The sequence below is a fragment of the Aphis gossypii genome, chromosome 1 (genome assembly GCF_020184175.1).
Source record: "Aphis gossypii isolate Hap1 chromosome 1, ASM2018417v2, whole genome shotgun sequence".
Taxonomy (NCBI): Eukaryota; Metazoa; Arthropoda; class Insecta; order Hemiptera; family Aphididae; genus Aphis; species Aphis gossypii.
This window is the reverse complement of record NC_065530.1, coordinates 4614845-4632301: the sequence shown is the minus strand read 5'-3', so window position 1 is coordinate 4632301 and position 17457 is coordinate 4614845. Positions and strand designations below refer to the sequence as shown.

Genomic DNA, 17457 nt, shown 5'->3' with positions numbered 1-17457 from the left:
CCCGGTCCGATCGAGTGTCTACATATTTTATTTACTTTGAATGTTTCAAATAACGGTGGTATGTAAGCGCCAAGCGTTAACAAGAAAACTGTAAATTGTTTAAGTGCCTAAATAAATAATTGTATTTGTTACACGCGGTATATTAAAATTTATACAATTTACGTATATAAATGAAGATAAAACTGTGCATATACTTAAACGTAGAAATTACACTTACGTTTTATGAAAAACTTAAAATATAATTTTTATTCAAACATATTTTTAGTAGATATTTTATCGTTTTACTGCACGTGGACGATAGCAATATTATTATGGATGTAAATTGATAAAATGTAGTTCGACGGTCGTTTATGGAATGCACAAAAACTATATTCATTTAAATAAAAGAAACTTTTTATTTATAAAACAATTATTATATAGTTTAGTTTTACGAGGTACTTTACGAGAATCGTCATTCTAAATCTAATTCGTCTGTTATGTATTACATAATTGATTAAAATAAAATTATTACAATTACGTAAGGTAAGTATAAATAAACACGAGTGATACGAAGTTTAAACTCATAAAATACCATATGCCACATGGTTTAATTGAAATGTAGAATATTGCAAATCACGGACAATATTTTGAAAAGTTATGCATCTTCATTTTAATTAAACAACGTGCTGTAAAGTAATAATTTCGATTTATATATCATTACATTAATTAATGTGAATGTAATTGAAATAAATAATAATAATTAATGTTTTTTTTTTTTTAATTTACATAATATATATTATTATAAATACATTCATGATTTAAAGTTCGGTGAGTGTAAAATAATAACAATAGTAATAATATTCATAAAATAGTCAAAATAGTCAAAATAAAACAATGAGTGCTAATAACAACTAAATAAAATACAAAAACAAAATAGGTTTGCAACTTTACCGAATTTCATAATATAAATCGTAAAATAACTATTATAATAATATATTATGCATAACAAACTTTGACTTAAACAATATAGTAATTATAATTTATTGTTGGTGTGTTTTTAAATTCACAATTGCCCAAAACAATCTGAAAGTCCTTGGCTCCTTCTCCATGCCGCCAAACGATTGGTATACCACATCTATAATACATAAATACATTACAATTTACAATGGTACATGGTAAATATAGGTAAATAATTATCGCTACCAATAATAAAAAAAAAAACAAAATGTGTTAATAATAATAATATATTTAATACAAACTTAAATTTATTTATACGAGCATGGAAATGAATTCTAAACCTGGAATTTGTTTAAAAACGATTTTGCAAAAAATTTGGTTTAAACACTTTATTTAATAACTAGCTGTAATAGGTACAGAATAATTATTTGGTTTTTATTTGTTGTTGTTGTTAAATTAGATCTCCGTTAAAACTATATTGAACTGGATTTTTAACCTTTCACAATTTTAATAGCGTATATTATGAGTTAAAAATCGTTAAATGTATCTCCAATTATTTAATATGTATACATAGGTAATACCCGTAAGAAACATGTTTTTAATACTGCAGGTTTTAGTATACCTAAAACGCTTAAAGCTTCCTATAAAATTACAGTAAAAATGTAAAATAATGTTTTCTATAATCAACTGCGGCCGATTGACTTAAATCTGAACATTCTGAACAAGGGAGTGTACAAATAATTCAAATCGCTGAGATTCATTAATAACATTGATAAATATTTTAAGTATCAAGAATCTTATCAGTATATTATTTAAATTGTTGTGATTACTAACTGCTGTCTACAAAATATAAATTAAAAAATTATTTGTTAGTTCTTATTTTTTTTAAGTATATTTGTTAATTTATTTGCGTGATTTACTACATCAAAATTATTAATAAAAAATAAATAATAAACATTAAACCTTTTATAAATGGATAATATGCCTTATGATGTCAACTAATAAATAATAATTTAAGGCTAATCAATATTCGCACGTATAATTTTTATTTTTTTAATATTTTTATGAACTATAGCGTGGATTTTATATGAATTTAGGTATGTAAATACTAAACTGCAATAAATGTTTACAACGGGTCGGAGAAACCGAAGCTAAACAATAACAAAATAAAATATTTAATGTAAAAACTAATAAGTATCTAGCTATATATAAAAACATTTAAACATATAGACCTATACCAATTCGTTTAAAATTCCATTTCGTTTACTAATATGAATTGAGTTATATATTTTATTTTAACTAAAAATAAGTAAAAACGTAAACACGTATTATATTATTGGCACCAAACTGTTGGCTACTTTACATTTTATTTTTAAACGTAAAATAAATATTATAAAATTCATAACTCATTCATAAAATGAGGTTTCAAAATTTAAAACTGAAACGACCACGCACGAGTCTCAACACGCAAATCGAACAAAAATACAGATGGTATACAGATTTTTATCTTCAGATTGACGAAATGATATATTTTATTTTTAATACACCATTGTATTGTATATTTTTGTTATAATACTGCGTGATAACAATAAAAGACAATAGAAAATTAATTTTAATATAGCATTGCAAATTATTGAAATCCTTGTCCTAGTAATCAACAGAACTAATTTCGTTTCATTTGCTTGATAATATTGACAAGTAAAGTACAAGAACGTCAACATTTAATTATTTCAATATACCTCCTTTATATTATAATTTATTAATTTTAATCATTTCTACAATTATAAACAAAATCTATACTATGTACTTAGATTTTATAACTATTTAATTATTTATACATACACACTATAGGTAATTATTTATTATATGGATACCGGAAGACTAAATATCAATTATATTATTAAGTATTGATAAACATTTGAAATTATCAAAACCTTTCACAACTAAAAAATCTGGAGAAAAAAAAATTAAAAATTACCCTTGTGATTTTTATTCATTTTATCCTTAATATTTCTTATATGGTTACCAAAAGTCTAGTATCTACCTAGGTATATGCATTTATAAGCATATTCATACAGGACATCGATTTTAGACTTAATTACAACAATAAAATCATAAATATACTTTTATTCCAAAATAAATTTTCTGTAGTTTCTATTTGTAATTGGTATGTACCTATATTTATTTAATAGAAGAGAAATAATGTACAATATAAATATTTATTATTGTTGTCTTACAGCTTGCAAGGTTATAGTGTGATACGATAAAAATAATAAAAACTTATTATTTAACTATATTGTTCTTAAAGTCCCATAAAAATCAAGTTTAAATCTATGGATGGTCTTAAAACCGATGGTCGCGTATTTTAATAATTTTTTGATTAGACACAATTGCATATAATTAAAACTACATAGTACCCTGATGTAGGTTAATGGTATAGTAATATTACAAGTATATATAACTGTCATACACGGTATGATATATTTTTGTCTTTATAGTGCAACGTAATAATTAATTTAATTTTTTAACCAATTAGTAATATGGAATAAATTTTCAAATGGTTATAATTTATGTAATATTATGATGTTTTATTACCTTAACATCACAATCTCTGACACCCAACTCAGCTGCAATAATCTCTAAATCAGTAGAATGAAGAGTTTTGACTTTATTAAATTGAGACTCGAGAACTTCCAAAACTTCGTCAGAAAGTGGTGTATTGTCATTTCCAATTTTGTTAGAAAAATCCATAGCGAAACTACTCTAAAATAAAAATAAAAAATAAACACATTGATATTAAAATTATAATCTAATACTTAAATATTTTATACACAGGTACCAAAGTATTTATAATTAAAATATATGAAATAAATATAATTTATTTAATAATGTAATAATGATATGATATGACATAATGTTATGATATACTATTTTAAAAACAATAAACACAAAATTAATTTTTAATATGTTTTACTCGTATAATTGAACTTTTGTAGTTTTCTCAAAATACATTCTATTCGTCATGGATTAAACCTTGACCAAGCTTTCAAAGGTTTTATAAAATTAGACGTATTTATTACATTTTTTACTTATTTTTATACGGACTGTTGGTAGCTAATAAACACGTAAATAAAATATAAAATAAGCTATATTTTTTATTCTTTATATAAACATAATTATGAATTTTTTATTTATTAATTCTCAACAAAGTCAAAGATACTTTGAATATTATACGGTTGATATGTATAATTACTGACTAGTGCTAACAGATACAGACATTATAACATATTATATTAAGTTAAAAATAACTAAACAAGTACCAAATTTAAATATATTTTGTAATTCATAATACATAGGTACGTTATAATACCTTTCTATTTATAAATATTATTCAAATACCTAAATATTATTTAACAGTTGAGTCATTTATTGATTTTGTAACGATATCAAAATTACAACATTTTATATATTTATATATGTATAAAATGCATTATTTAATATATTATTAAATATTAGCATGAATAATGTGATAATTTTTTTTTTAATTGTTAGTTTAATTACATTTTTTATTGAAGATTACAGTAAATGAATGCTTAAAAAATGCTTTATTATTTATTTACAAAATTCAAAATAGGTTTCTTGCGTTGACCTTCAATAATAAATCGTGTTAGTTTAACTTATTATAGAATATTGATTTAAGTATAGTTTAAATTATGAGTTTTTATTAATTGTAACTATAAAACTATGTAATTAAGTTTGTGTATAGTAAAATTATATTTTTCGCAACATTTTTATCAATATTTACCATTTATTGTTTATTAATTTTATAGTTTACTAAATACCTAGTTTATTTCATTTTATGTTTATGTGCATAGCGCAGGTTGTTTTAAAATTAATTTAAAAACCTAATCAAGTATTCAGTTTACGGGACAGATTGGATCTTTAATTACAAATAACAATATAATTATAAATGCTAACCAAAGATTTTGTGTTAGCTACCGAAAACATTTTGTGTAAACATATTCGCACATTTTTGCGATCAATTTAATTCTTATCAAACACGAAATCCACGTAAAACGTGCAGCATAAAGATAAGATAATAATAGTTTAACAATACATCTGTATTAGGTAGGTATCTACTATGAAGCGATTATATTTACTTATTCATTATTTTTCAATGTATATCTACTTTGAAAATCAAAAAATATTAAAATTTTAATTGTGCCTAATAAAACACAATAAAAATTTAAATTAAATGTTGTTTAAAACATTAAATAAAAAAAAAGTTTAGATTCTTTTGACTATAACCTTTGTATTATCGTTTACGTAAAAATCGAGAGATGAATGATAATAGATGTGTTTTCTTCCAAAAAATGTCAGTGATTAATTACATACATATTTAATAATATAATGTATAATATTATTTAATGCTCTGGACATGTTGTATATAATATTTCTGTCTAAATTTGGAATAAAATCATCGTAAATCGAGAATACGCGTCGATAAAACATATCTATACAAAATGGATAGTAAAATCATATGAATCACTTACGTCTATATTATGCTTGAAGATTGAGAGGATGTGCAGTCGAGGAGATCTTCGGTTGGCGTAATAAAAACTTTACGAAAGCGGTTTCGAATGAATCCCGACGGCGGACGACGACGTACTGAGTTCGAAATCCGCGCGCAATTTTCCTGTCAATTTTTCTGCGGTGACGCGATTACGATAAATTATGATTTCGCAAACGATATTTATAATTATTATTAATGTCGATTGAAATGCGCACGCTAAGTAAAACCGAAATGTGGAAAACGACAAAATGCAATGTACCTATTGTATACAAGATTATGATCTATGAGTTACGATCACAGTATTAAAAACGTATGCTGACTTATTGTCGTAAAAATTTGTACCGCAATCGATCAAATATTCGACCGTTGTAAATATTTTTTTCTGGCCCGCAAGCGCGTTCGAAAAATTTGGCAAGCCGACAGACTCGCGTGCACGGACCGCTCTGGACGGACAGCCGCGGCGGTTTAAGGTATATAAAATTATAAACTATGTACAAGACGTATCATAGTCTCGGAACATAATGCGCGCGCGAGTATTTGTGTAATTCTATAGCTGGTTACCTCGAGAGTAGGTCGGACGTCTTCGGCCCCCACCGCGCAGACACCTTTTATTATTATTATTATTGCGACGCGAGACTTTTCTTTCTCTTCGTATTTTATCGTGGTATACCTAGGTCCTCGACAAAATAATAAATAATGTGTGTTAAAGAAAATAATAATTCTTCTTCGATATCGTATATTTCATTATTATATTATTTTATGATTTAAACGAATGAGTATGACATATAGGTATACGCGACCATAACATTCGAATGATGGCAGCATATACGTTGTTGGGACGAGATTGGCTAGAAGAATAATGTACAGGAACGAACTATTATAAAATGTGAAACACGAATCTAATTAATATTAACATTTTTTTTTTTTAAAACTCGATCAGAAATGATTTAAAATGTCACAATATTACATGCAGTAATTTACCAAAAAAAAACAATTGCTCAAAAGACCTAAAAGTTTTATTGTTGAAATTACTATATATTATTACGCATAGATTTAGTTTTTAAAGGCTTTTTATTGTTTAGTAAAAATAAACATTTTGTTATAGGTGATTAAAAAAAAATGTCTAGAATATTATATTTAATATACGATCTCTAATCTCATACAAATAACGTATGTCTATATAATATCAATGATGTATTATAACTCCGGTAAGTGCAACATTTCTAACAGTGACCTGCGAGTGTAGTGCACCCTAACAATAATAATAACAATAATAATTAAGTATGAGTATCAACTCCAAATTAAAACGAATGCCCTTTGATATTATAATAACGCGCAATAGTAAAAAAAAAAAATAGTAAACAATTCTATACAAATCGGTTCAAGTCCGCGAGGAGGAAAAGAGAAAAATTCACACGATACGAGTATTGTATATCCTCTTTGTAACCTACCTATATACTATATGTGTTATGTAATATATACGCGAAAACTAGATCTATTGTGTTCAGAAAACCTGCACCCGCACGGCGGCGGTGTCACTACACACACAGTGCACACATTGCACATGCTCTATAGTTATTATAATAATAATATTAAAGTGAACGTCAGTAATAATATACATATTATTATAAGCATATACATACAGGCTATACGTATTTGCGTTGTGTACTCGTGTTTACACAACACAAATATATATATATATAAATGGTTTTAAAAATATGTTACACATAACTATATTATAGATGTAGGTATGATTTTTTTTTTATATATGTATCGTATTATAACGCGATCGTGTTCGGGTTTAGTCGGTATTTCGATACTGCAGTGTACTCGTGTGTGCGCGTGTTTGGTTTTATTTTTAATAGACTGAGAGACGTTTTGAGTTCAATACCGTACAGCTTATATAGTTATACACATAAATACTATAACGACTATAATATACCTATACACGCGCACGAGGCCGTACGAAATTCCGAGCTTAATAGGTACCTATCCTTATATTTAAATGTCAACGGCTAAAATCCAAATGCACTATACACGCACCGTGCTGACCGGACAGTGCACAAATTATATTATACCTACGTTGCTGTATTGAATTTGAGTCCATCACACGGCATAAACCATATATAAATTCGCGTATTTATTCGTCTAATAAAAAAAAAAAAAATAAATTTAGATTTGATTTGATTTGTTTATTTTAAGACTTTCCTCGATATTTACGTATTATTATAAGTTTGTATATACATAAACTTGGCAAGGTTATATAGACGAAAAACCTTATTAAAAATTTTTAACAAGACACGCTACATTAAATTCTAGGCATTTATAGTAGTTTGTAAATTGTTTGTTAATGTTACAAAATTTGTTTTATTTGATCGACGAGGAAAGTAAGAATAAAATACCTAATAATATAAATTACTACTGTTAATTATAGTGCACACGATTTTGTTTTCAAAAGTTACGGGAAAAGTTTTTTTTTTTATGTAAATACTCGTTCTGGTAGTAGTGATGAATTATACATAATATTTATAAATACTTAGTAAAAAATTAGCATAAATCATTAATCTCCCGTAATAATGCATAATCTTATCATTTCGTACGAACTACGAGATTAATTTCGTACTCGAGCACTAGAGCACAAACAACACTTAATTGCACTATACATTTCGTGAAGGCTTCCATAATAACCATATAACTATTAAAAAATTTAAAAATGCTACCGTGGAAAAAAATCTTAACTTAATCTTAACTCAATACTAACTCTGTATAAACAATAAACATTTTGGATACTTATAGACTATATAAAGTTGGCGGTACTATCAGTTAATAGCTGAAGTCCTATACTACAATATTAAAAAAAATAAATAAATCATTACAAAATCTTTCATTGTTAAGTATACTATCTAATTTTAATACCTATATATATATATATATACTTATACATAATATACACTATACAACATATAATATGGTGTACTCCATATAGTACCTATTATGTTATTTTAATATACGTGATACGCCCTCGAGCGTTGTCAAGTCTCCACGTGGTTCAATAGATATAGATAGCCTAATTTAATATCAATGATGCAAAACATTATGAAACACGCTGAATAACAATTTTTTAATGGAATAATTTAGTATCAAAAGAATATGGTAGGTGCTTAAAGCCTATAGAACGAGAATTAATTTTTCACATATTATAATTTTATTTACGTGTGCGTGGCTTAATCGCAGAGTTCCTCGTTTAATATGTCGTCATATAATAATTTATAATATCGAATAAATATTGTATAGGTGTAATAAATCGTAATTTCAAAATATAATATTGTTCCAACGATGGAGGTAATATATTTATGACTGCAGCGGACTAGAATCTTATTTGTTTTATCGTTATTGTATCATACCTATACGTTATTATGCGCTCGTACAAAAAATAATAATTATATCGTATTGTGCACAGAGTTAAATTCAATATAATAATACACATATAATATAACACCATAACCGTATTATGTTCACATTTCTTTGTTCCAAGGATTGAACTCTTATCAAATATCATATAAATTATAATATAATATAGGTTATTACGAGCTAAACGCGTAGATGATAATTATTGAAAGTATACATATAAGCTACATACATATTTTATTTCCATAAGCAATTTCAATCTGTGGCGGGCACTACTTTATGTGTTTGGTATATTAGCTATAGGTTATATTTTAACATTTGATCACAATACAATATACTATATGTTACACGCGCGGCTAATGTTTAAAAATTTAAATGCCAACAGTGCGCTGTACCGTTTTTACACGCTCACATAATATATGTATTATTTTAATTTATAAGTTATAACTATTGTCATTATACGCAGTTAGCGATTTCTCTCCCAAAACCTTCAATTTCTCACTGTATTTACTCAGATTTTTTTTCAGAGTCCACATAATGTATATTAATTAACGCGGTTGTCAATAGTATATGTGACAGATTCAGACCTAAACAAACAATTTTTTTTTTTTATAATATTAGTCTATATAGTTTTACACGGGTTTATAATATTATTCGGAAAAATATAATATATATGTATATTGGCTAAAAATAAATTTGTAACGAATGTTTCTCAAATATAGGTATAACCTATAAAGTGTAATTTTATAGATTTACATATTATGTACGTATAATATATATTATAATATACCACCTAAGTTTTTTATAACCACGCGGTTTAGTTTAAAATAATGTATTACATTTAAATTTTGTTTAGCACTACACATTTATTACAGATGCATCCGCAGTTAAAAATTTTAATTTTTAATTAATAATATACTATAAGTACCTAGAATTTTAACCATACTTATATATTACTATATTTTAAAATGGTTAATGGATTTATTTATAATAGTGATAAAATATATTGCATGTCAATATTATAAGATGAATTATACATGTTATTGATATAATATGCTTATATTTTTTTAATTATTGATCTATAATTAAAATAAAAAAATATTATAGTTTTGTGATAAGTTTTGCGATTATGTATTTTTCAACGGAACTGACTATTCGATTGATTTATGATGAATATTGATAATATTTTTAAATAAATATGTCTTTATAGCTATACCTGCACTAAAATTTGTAAAATGTTTATAAAAACAAAAATGTTGCTGTTTTTCTAGGTCGGAGATATAATGACTGCAAATTATTGTACCGGTCAAACGATTACGCTACTGTAGCGGCAATCTTGTGTATAGGTAACCGTTAGGCTTATGGGAATACTATACTATACATACATAGCTGTGATTTTCCAAAATCTATATATATACCTTGTGATTAATATATATTATATAAGGTAATTCCTAAAAAAAAAGTTCATAATTAAAAGTTTAACACTAATTTTCTTGTATTATAGTTTTTACTTTTTTATCATTTTTAATTTTTTTTTAATTTTTTATATTTTTAAATTTTGAATTTCTTATTCCGAAGTAAAACATTTATCGGAGCTTTTAATATGTAAAAATTTCATTTAGTACGAATGAGCTGTTATGACTGTTAATAGTAACTATTTATAGTACAGACGAGTGGAGAGAACCATTAATTAATCTACTACCTACATTGTTTTAGGAGTAGGTACTTGTACCGGCTAAAACTACTGTTTTGAAATTCGGTTTTTATAAATATTGAAATATATTCTGTTTCGAAATATACTATTAAATATAAAGTTTTAAAAAATATACATATTATTATGTCTTTTGAAAATAATACATAAAAAAAATATTTCCAAAAACATTGCATAAATTCTAAATACTTTTTGATATAAATCAGTGATTGCTTTAAAATAAAAAACACTGTATATATGTATCTAATACATAAGTGTTTGTCCCCTATATGGTTTAAAAATATTTTTCACAGTCTTACTCTGGATATAATATCGGTTCTTTCGAAATGAATTTAGTTACTATACATCACTAATAGGTAGTTTCAGAACATCCTATACTCATAAATAAGTACCAGTAATATACAAAGAAAACTCCTTATGTACCTACATGCCAATATTCTGAAATAGAAGAATAAAATAATGTAGGCTGAACACGTCTTGTATAGTTGTACACATATTAAATATAGGCACAGCCAAGGATATGTAATAGGAAATAGGCGTATAAAAGTAAAGTTATAAAATATTGTGTCTATGAAATAATTTCGTAGATTATATTATTTTACCATTTACGTTTTGATTCGTATAATATAGTAATCATAATAATATTATAATATGCAATATGATTAATAACTTGTATAAATTATTGTACAAGCTTCCGCTTTGATATCTATCGAATATCGAACAATAATATATACTGTCAAACGGGAATGCTATTACAATATTATAATTTATAATAATTATTACTGTTAAAATTGAACTACAAACGTTAAGTACATTATGTGTCACTATTATTAAAAAAAAAACTAAATAAATTAAATATAAATACCAATTGATTTTTTGTGTTATGTAATAATCGTACTATTAAAAATTAAGTATAAATAAATAATAAACACATAGAACAATAAAATTTACTATTTTTTTTATATCAATATGAATCAAACATTTTTCTTTTTTTAATTAAGTATTTTACCAAATTCAATATGATAACTGTAATTTTGTTTTTAGAATAACGTATCTACTTATTTTTTAAAAACATATATCTATCACGGATACCTACTTTTATTGTAAATAAAACCTACGCTGTGTAATACGACTTTTTTAAAAAAAAAGAGTTGTATTTTTATGAAAGATATATAATAATATAAATTATATGTACACTATTATTCCTTGACTTATTTAATATATATATACTTACTAGTATGTGATACGCCACACCTTAAATTAAACTCTTTATTAAGTACAATTAAGCAATAGTTAAAGCACCACATTAATAGAGGGAAGTACACTAATACACTAATTATAAAATATATTACGCTCTATAGAGCATATGTCTTTGAATTCAATACATTAAAAATACTTAAATACTTAACAAATACTTAAATCCTAACGTTTAATATTTACCAAAAAACAATTTCAAAAAAATAATTTTTAAAATACGATAACCTACACTTACCACTACCTTTTTTTTTATTTAATACTGTACCTATTTATTAATTATAACTAGTGCTCGGATTTTAAACTTTTAAAGCATAATAGGCAACTAAAAAAGCACATGATTGTTTTAAAAAAGCAAAAAAAAAGAAAGACCAAAAATTAACACGAACTAGTCAATAGTCATAAAAATGAATATAAAAATTTGAAATATTAATTTATATTTAAAAAAAAAATAACTACCATGTATTTCCCTAGATTTTCAGTAGTAAAACTGACTCTATTGTCCGACAGAATATTTTTATACGTAGAAAACGAATTCTCTACATCCACTATGAAGTGATTAGTGCATACTTCATAGCAGAGGTTTCAAATTACAACTCTAAATCTTAAATTTTGAAATAGTCGATATCGATGTTATAGGTATACTGACCGTATAGGTACTGCAGACTATAATCATTATGTAGATCGATAATCTATACGTTTAATACATTTAATAAACAATTCGATAATGAATTAATGAAAACAATAATAATCCAATATCCGCTTTCTGGGTTTTTACATTTCTTATTGATTTTTTTTTATTACAATAGCACAATAAACATATAAAAAAATCACAGCTGGAATAATTGAAAATAAAGCATTTACATAAAAAAAAGTAAAAAAAAATTGGTTTATTTAGAATCAGAATGACGTGAAACGAATTTATGTATAAACATTAGATTTCTATTTCTTGTATATAAAAAATAGAAGTATATACTTTAAAATACGAGCCCTAATTTTAACAATTATCATTGATTATAGTTGTATATTTAATGTAACTACGTATACAAGACAAAATAAATTATTTATAAATAACATTATTTCATATAAGATTATATTACATTAAAATGAAAACCATTAAAATTTTACACAAAATGATTTTTTTTTAGAGAAGGATACTCATTATTTTAAAGGCTATAAACTTTTTTATAATCATTAAGCAAAAATAAAATTTTTATTATCATTATGTTTTTTTATTTTTTACTTCTTTTTAAAACAAGATACTATAGGTAATACATTTTTTATTTTTTATTTCAAAATAGAATATTTTTTTGAAGTACTTTATTGATATACCTATGAAATAAAACCGAATTTTAGACTAATGTAATTTATGATTTTTAAATGTTTAAAGTTTAGATGAGCAAAGTGGGATGGCATAAATATACTCTATAAAATATTTGTCTCTGATCATCTAATTTTTTAATAATTATTATAAATTTATAACTAATATAAACCATTTGTTTAAAATGTTATTTTTTGTAACAGTATTTTACTACAAAATATAAAAAAACTGTGTATTATCATTTATAAAAAATAAAACTTAAAAATGTTGACGATAAAAAATATTGTTTTGAAACGACTAACAATTATGTAAACAATTTTTTAAAAAAACGTTAATAGTTGAAATAATGATTGACTGAGTATCTTATATGTATAACAATTATTATAGGCTATAACTAATAAGTAGGTTTGAAATGAAATTGGAATGAAATTATTTTAGTTATAATAATCATTATAATTGTCTAATAATATAAAATATAGTCTGTACTCTGCACTGTTACTAATGTTTGTAATTTTTATAATTTCAAATAAAAAAGTTAAAATAAAGAAACATAATTTAAAGCTATTAAATAAAAGCCGTGTTCAAACTACGAGGTGGACACCTACAACCTATTCAAAACATATTCATTTAGTTTTTAATTTAGAGAAATTACAAGTTCTAACAATAGTTAAAATCATATTTATTTAATACCTATCATAAAAAAATAAAACTGTACATTCCAAAAAGAAAAAGATTTAACGTTTCGATTATTCAAAGATGTTGTAAAAAAAGTCTTAAAATATTATTATTTTTCTAACAAACATTAAAATCGAGCTACCAAATAGAACAGATAACTTATTTGATGGGTTTATTTACCTATTGAACAACTATATTATAATTTATAACTATATAGAATACAGTCATATATATATATATATAGGCGTATAACGAATAAACAGACACTATCATTTGAAAGCGAATGCCTGCCAGCGCTTTGTAAATTATGCTAATGGTTCCAGAAATGAAAAACAACTATTTTAAAAACGAATTTTTGTTTGATTTCTCTTATATTTATTTATTGAATGAGCCGGATACATTATAAGTAATTAGGTAGGTTTTATACAAGTAAATTCCAACTTCTGAACCACGGAGCGGAGAAACCATTTACCGTGTGTTGGTTTTACGAAGATTTTAGTGTAAAATTCAGTTCTTAGAAAATGTACGAGTACCTACATGTGGCAATACCTTATTGCTCTTTATAGTATTTAAAGAATATCTTAAATAAAGCGGTAGCAAGGTACACGTCATTTCATCCAATGGCACGTTGAACTATTTTTACTGAAAAAAAACAACGATTTGAACATAACACCCACCCATATTTTGTTTAAATATGTACCTATTTTCCAAAACCGCTCTCTTCATTCGCATTACATACTTCGCACGCTCACAAAGTCACATAGTCATAGATAACGATCTCGTAGCACAACGTTTATGTATGTTCGTGTTCATTACAGAGTAATAGAACATGTTTATACATTTAAATACATATAATATTGTAGTATTAAATATATCTCTGATCTCTCTAGTCTTACGGCCGAATTATAGTCATGATATAAGGTGGTTATTACTTTTGGCGAGGCCCTTTTAAATCCAAAACAGTTTGGGTAAATTGAATACATTGTGCCCCGCGCTTCCAATTTACGGCCCGGAGTTATATAGTCCCCCTAGATCTAGCCTTGCTTATAATTTTGGCGGAGCAGCCGCTCCTAAAAAAAATTATCAACGCGTTACTGAATTTATACTTATCAAGCCAACTATTAATTATTGTAAATAGGTATACTTAAACTTGTTATCTGCATTCTGCAGTTAACTACCTACAGCATTTCTATATCTTTAATGTGCGAGTGATGCAGTAGATATAAAATATTTAAATATTTGGACACTTTAATATCATGTCGAATGTCGATTATAATTTATATTTCGTTTATAGATATAAAACATGCAGACGTACTGTAGTGTAAAAACAAAAGTATATCTACAAGTGTGACTATTTTCGAACACCGAATGTATATATCTAGTACCTACTATTAGGTCGCTTTATGCAATAGATATTCTACAAGAACATGATCATAATATGTTTCTAGATTATATATGTATATGCTTATAATAACTATGAATTGTATATTATGCAAAATAACTTTTGTATATTTTATACACCTAGTTTACTCACTAGTCACTATAAAAACATACTGTAAAGTTATTTTGCTGTGAATAAACATTATCATCTATTATAATATATATTATAGAAATTTCCAATTTTTTTTTAATTTTAGTTGATTCACTTACGCCCTCTTAAATAGGACAATGCCCTGTATGTATTATAAAAATAAATAATTGTTTAGTCGTATTCGTATATATAACACGCGAGAAACGGGACATACCTAAGAATAGGTACACAACTATACGTGATTACGAGTAAGTGATAGTAATGAAATGAGAGGATATAATATAATATTACATATTAATTATACTACAATGTCCATTATATAAACAAACAAAATGTGTTCATAAAGAATATATATATCACTTAAACTGTCTAACCGTGTATTGAAATGGAATTATTAGATAGGTAATGGGTACATATACTGATATAGTGATATATATATATATATTATGTATTATTGGCGAAGCTATGTATATAATTTGTTAAGTATAAGTTTTAAAAATTAAAAATTGTATTCTATAATTAATGCTATAGAGTATAGACTTATACTTCCTATACATAGCTTAGAAACGTTTTTAACGACGGAAAAATTGGAGTTAATATGAAAATGTAAACCTAATTTAATTGTAGTTTAAATATAAATTGTAAACATATCTTAAACATACCTGAATACATAACTCATCCATTATTATAAAATAAATCTATTCTGTGACGGCCGACGGGGTAGACAAATAGACGAAATCCTTTTAACTACTTAATTATCCAACATAGATGATAGGTATATAATTTGATGGAACTTTGTTACTGTAGGTACCGCACATCCTTTTTACCATTTTTTTCTTTTAACTATGTTCGGCACTTCAGTGCTTATACAGGTATGCTAAAAACGATAAAATCAGAATTTGTCAGTTTGAACAATAATGTGCTATCTGGCTGCAGTTGGTAGGTACCAATAGTTCCATTGTTGATTAATTACAAATTTTCAATGACTAACTTCGAAACTAAGTAAAAGACTACAATCACTAAATTTTGAATTCACTGAGTCGTTTACAGTATATGTACCTTACTACATAAGCTTAAAAAATTGCATATAAAAGGGTTAAGGTAAAGAAATAAAATAGGTACCTAATACCTACACGTACACACATCATAATATGTTCAAGGTATACGTACAACGCACTATACTTTTTAAATATTATTATTTATGATCGTCGTGCATCATGATTTAGAATATGTATAGTTACGTATTTTATAGGCATATTAATAATAATCATAATATTATAAAATCTTCATAAGTCAAGAGTAGTTTAAGCTCAAAATAAATAAATATATTCTGTGATTCAAGTACAAATATTGTACTCAGAGTTATGAATTCAATATTAATTATACTTATTATATTGAATTGAATTTTATACAGACGGAGAACACTATTAAGAGGCCGCCACACCATTTGTTTTCTTTATCAATCTCCCACATAAAATAGTAACTTAGATATTTCGTATTTTCTCGATTACGCCTTTCTGGACTCTGATTCAGTTTACGCAAAGGCACCTATTTTTCTGTGCATGACCGGATAGATTTTTTAATATTTACATTTTTTAATAAGTTATTTAATAATTAATCATCGAAATCATTTTAAATTACAACATGCTTATATTTATAAAAAAAAATGTAAATACTAAAAATCTATTAGGTCAATGCACAGGAAATTTAATTCTCCTTTATAAAATACTTAATAGATGTCTTTGTCCTAAACTGAATCAGAGTCTTAATCGTGAAAATACGGAATATCTTTGTTCCCATAATATCCAATATTACGTGGGAGATAGACAAAGAAAATAAATGTTGGTGTGGCGGCCACTTAATTAATAAATATTATGTTTTTATGTTCTAGTGGCTTCACATACCTTCGCTCAATTATAACATACCTAGTCCGTTAATGAATGGCAAGTCGTAACTCGTGAGAAACACTAACTACTAAGTGCGACCTGCCGACTGTGCGACTATGCGAGACGCAAGTCGCGAGTGCATGACATGCGATGGTTTATTTT

The 17457-nt window shown here is 25.5% G+C and overlaps 1 protein-coding gene across 4 annotated transcripts; it reads right to left on the bottom strand.

Annotated features, from left to right (window-relative positions):
- Nucleotides 1-371: 371 nt before the first annotated feature.
- Nucleotides 372-17423, bottom strand: LOC114128024 (homeodomain-only protein-like). Of its 4 annotated transcripts, XM_050198841.1 has the most exons (4): nucleotides 17314-17423; nucleotides 16072-16286; nucleotides 3532-3699; nucleotides 372-1114 (listed from the first exon to the last, which is right to left on the bottom strand). In XM_050198841.1, the coding sequence occupies exons 2-4, from the start codon at nucleotides 16090-16092 to the stop codon at nucleotides 1043-1045; spliced, it is 261 nt and encodes an 86-aa protein (XP_050054798.1). In that variant the 5' UTR covers nucleotides 16093-16286; nucleotides 17314-17423; the 3' UTR covers nucleotides 372-1042. The 4 variants fall into 4 exon arrangements, with proteins under 4 accessions (XP_050054798.1, XP_050054799.1, XP_050054801.1 ...); XM_050198842.1 differs by lacking the exon at nucleotides 17314-17423 and having other exon boundaries at nucleotides 3532-3694; nucleotides 16072-16103; XM_050198844.1 differs by lacking the exons at nucleotides 16072-16286; nucleotides 17314-17423 and adding an exon at nucleotides 5490-6044 and having other exon boundaries at nucleotides 3532-3694.
- Nucleotides 17424-17457: the final 34 nt, after the last annotated feature.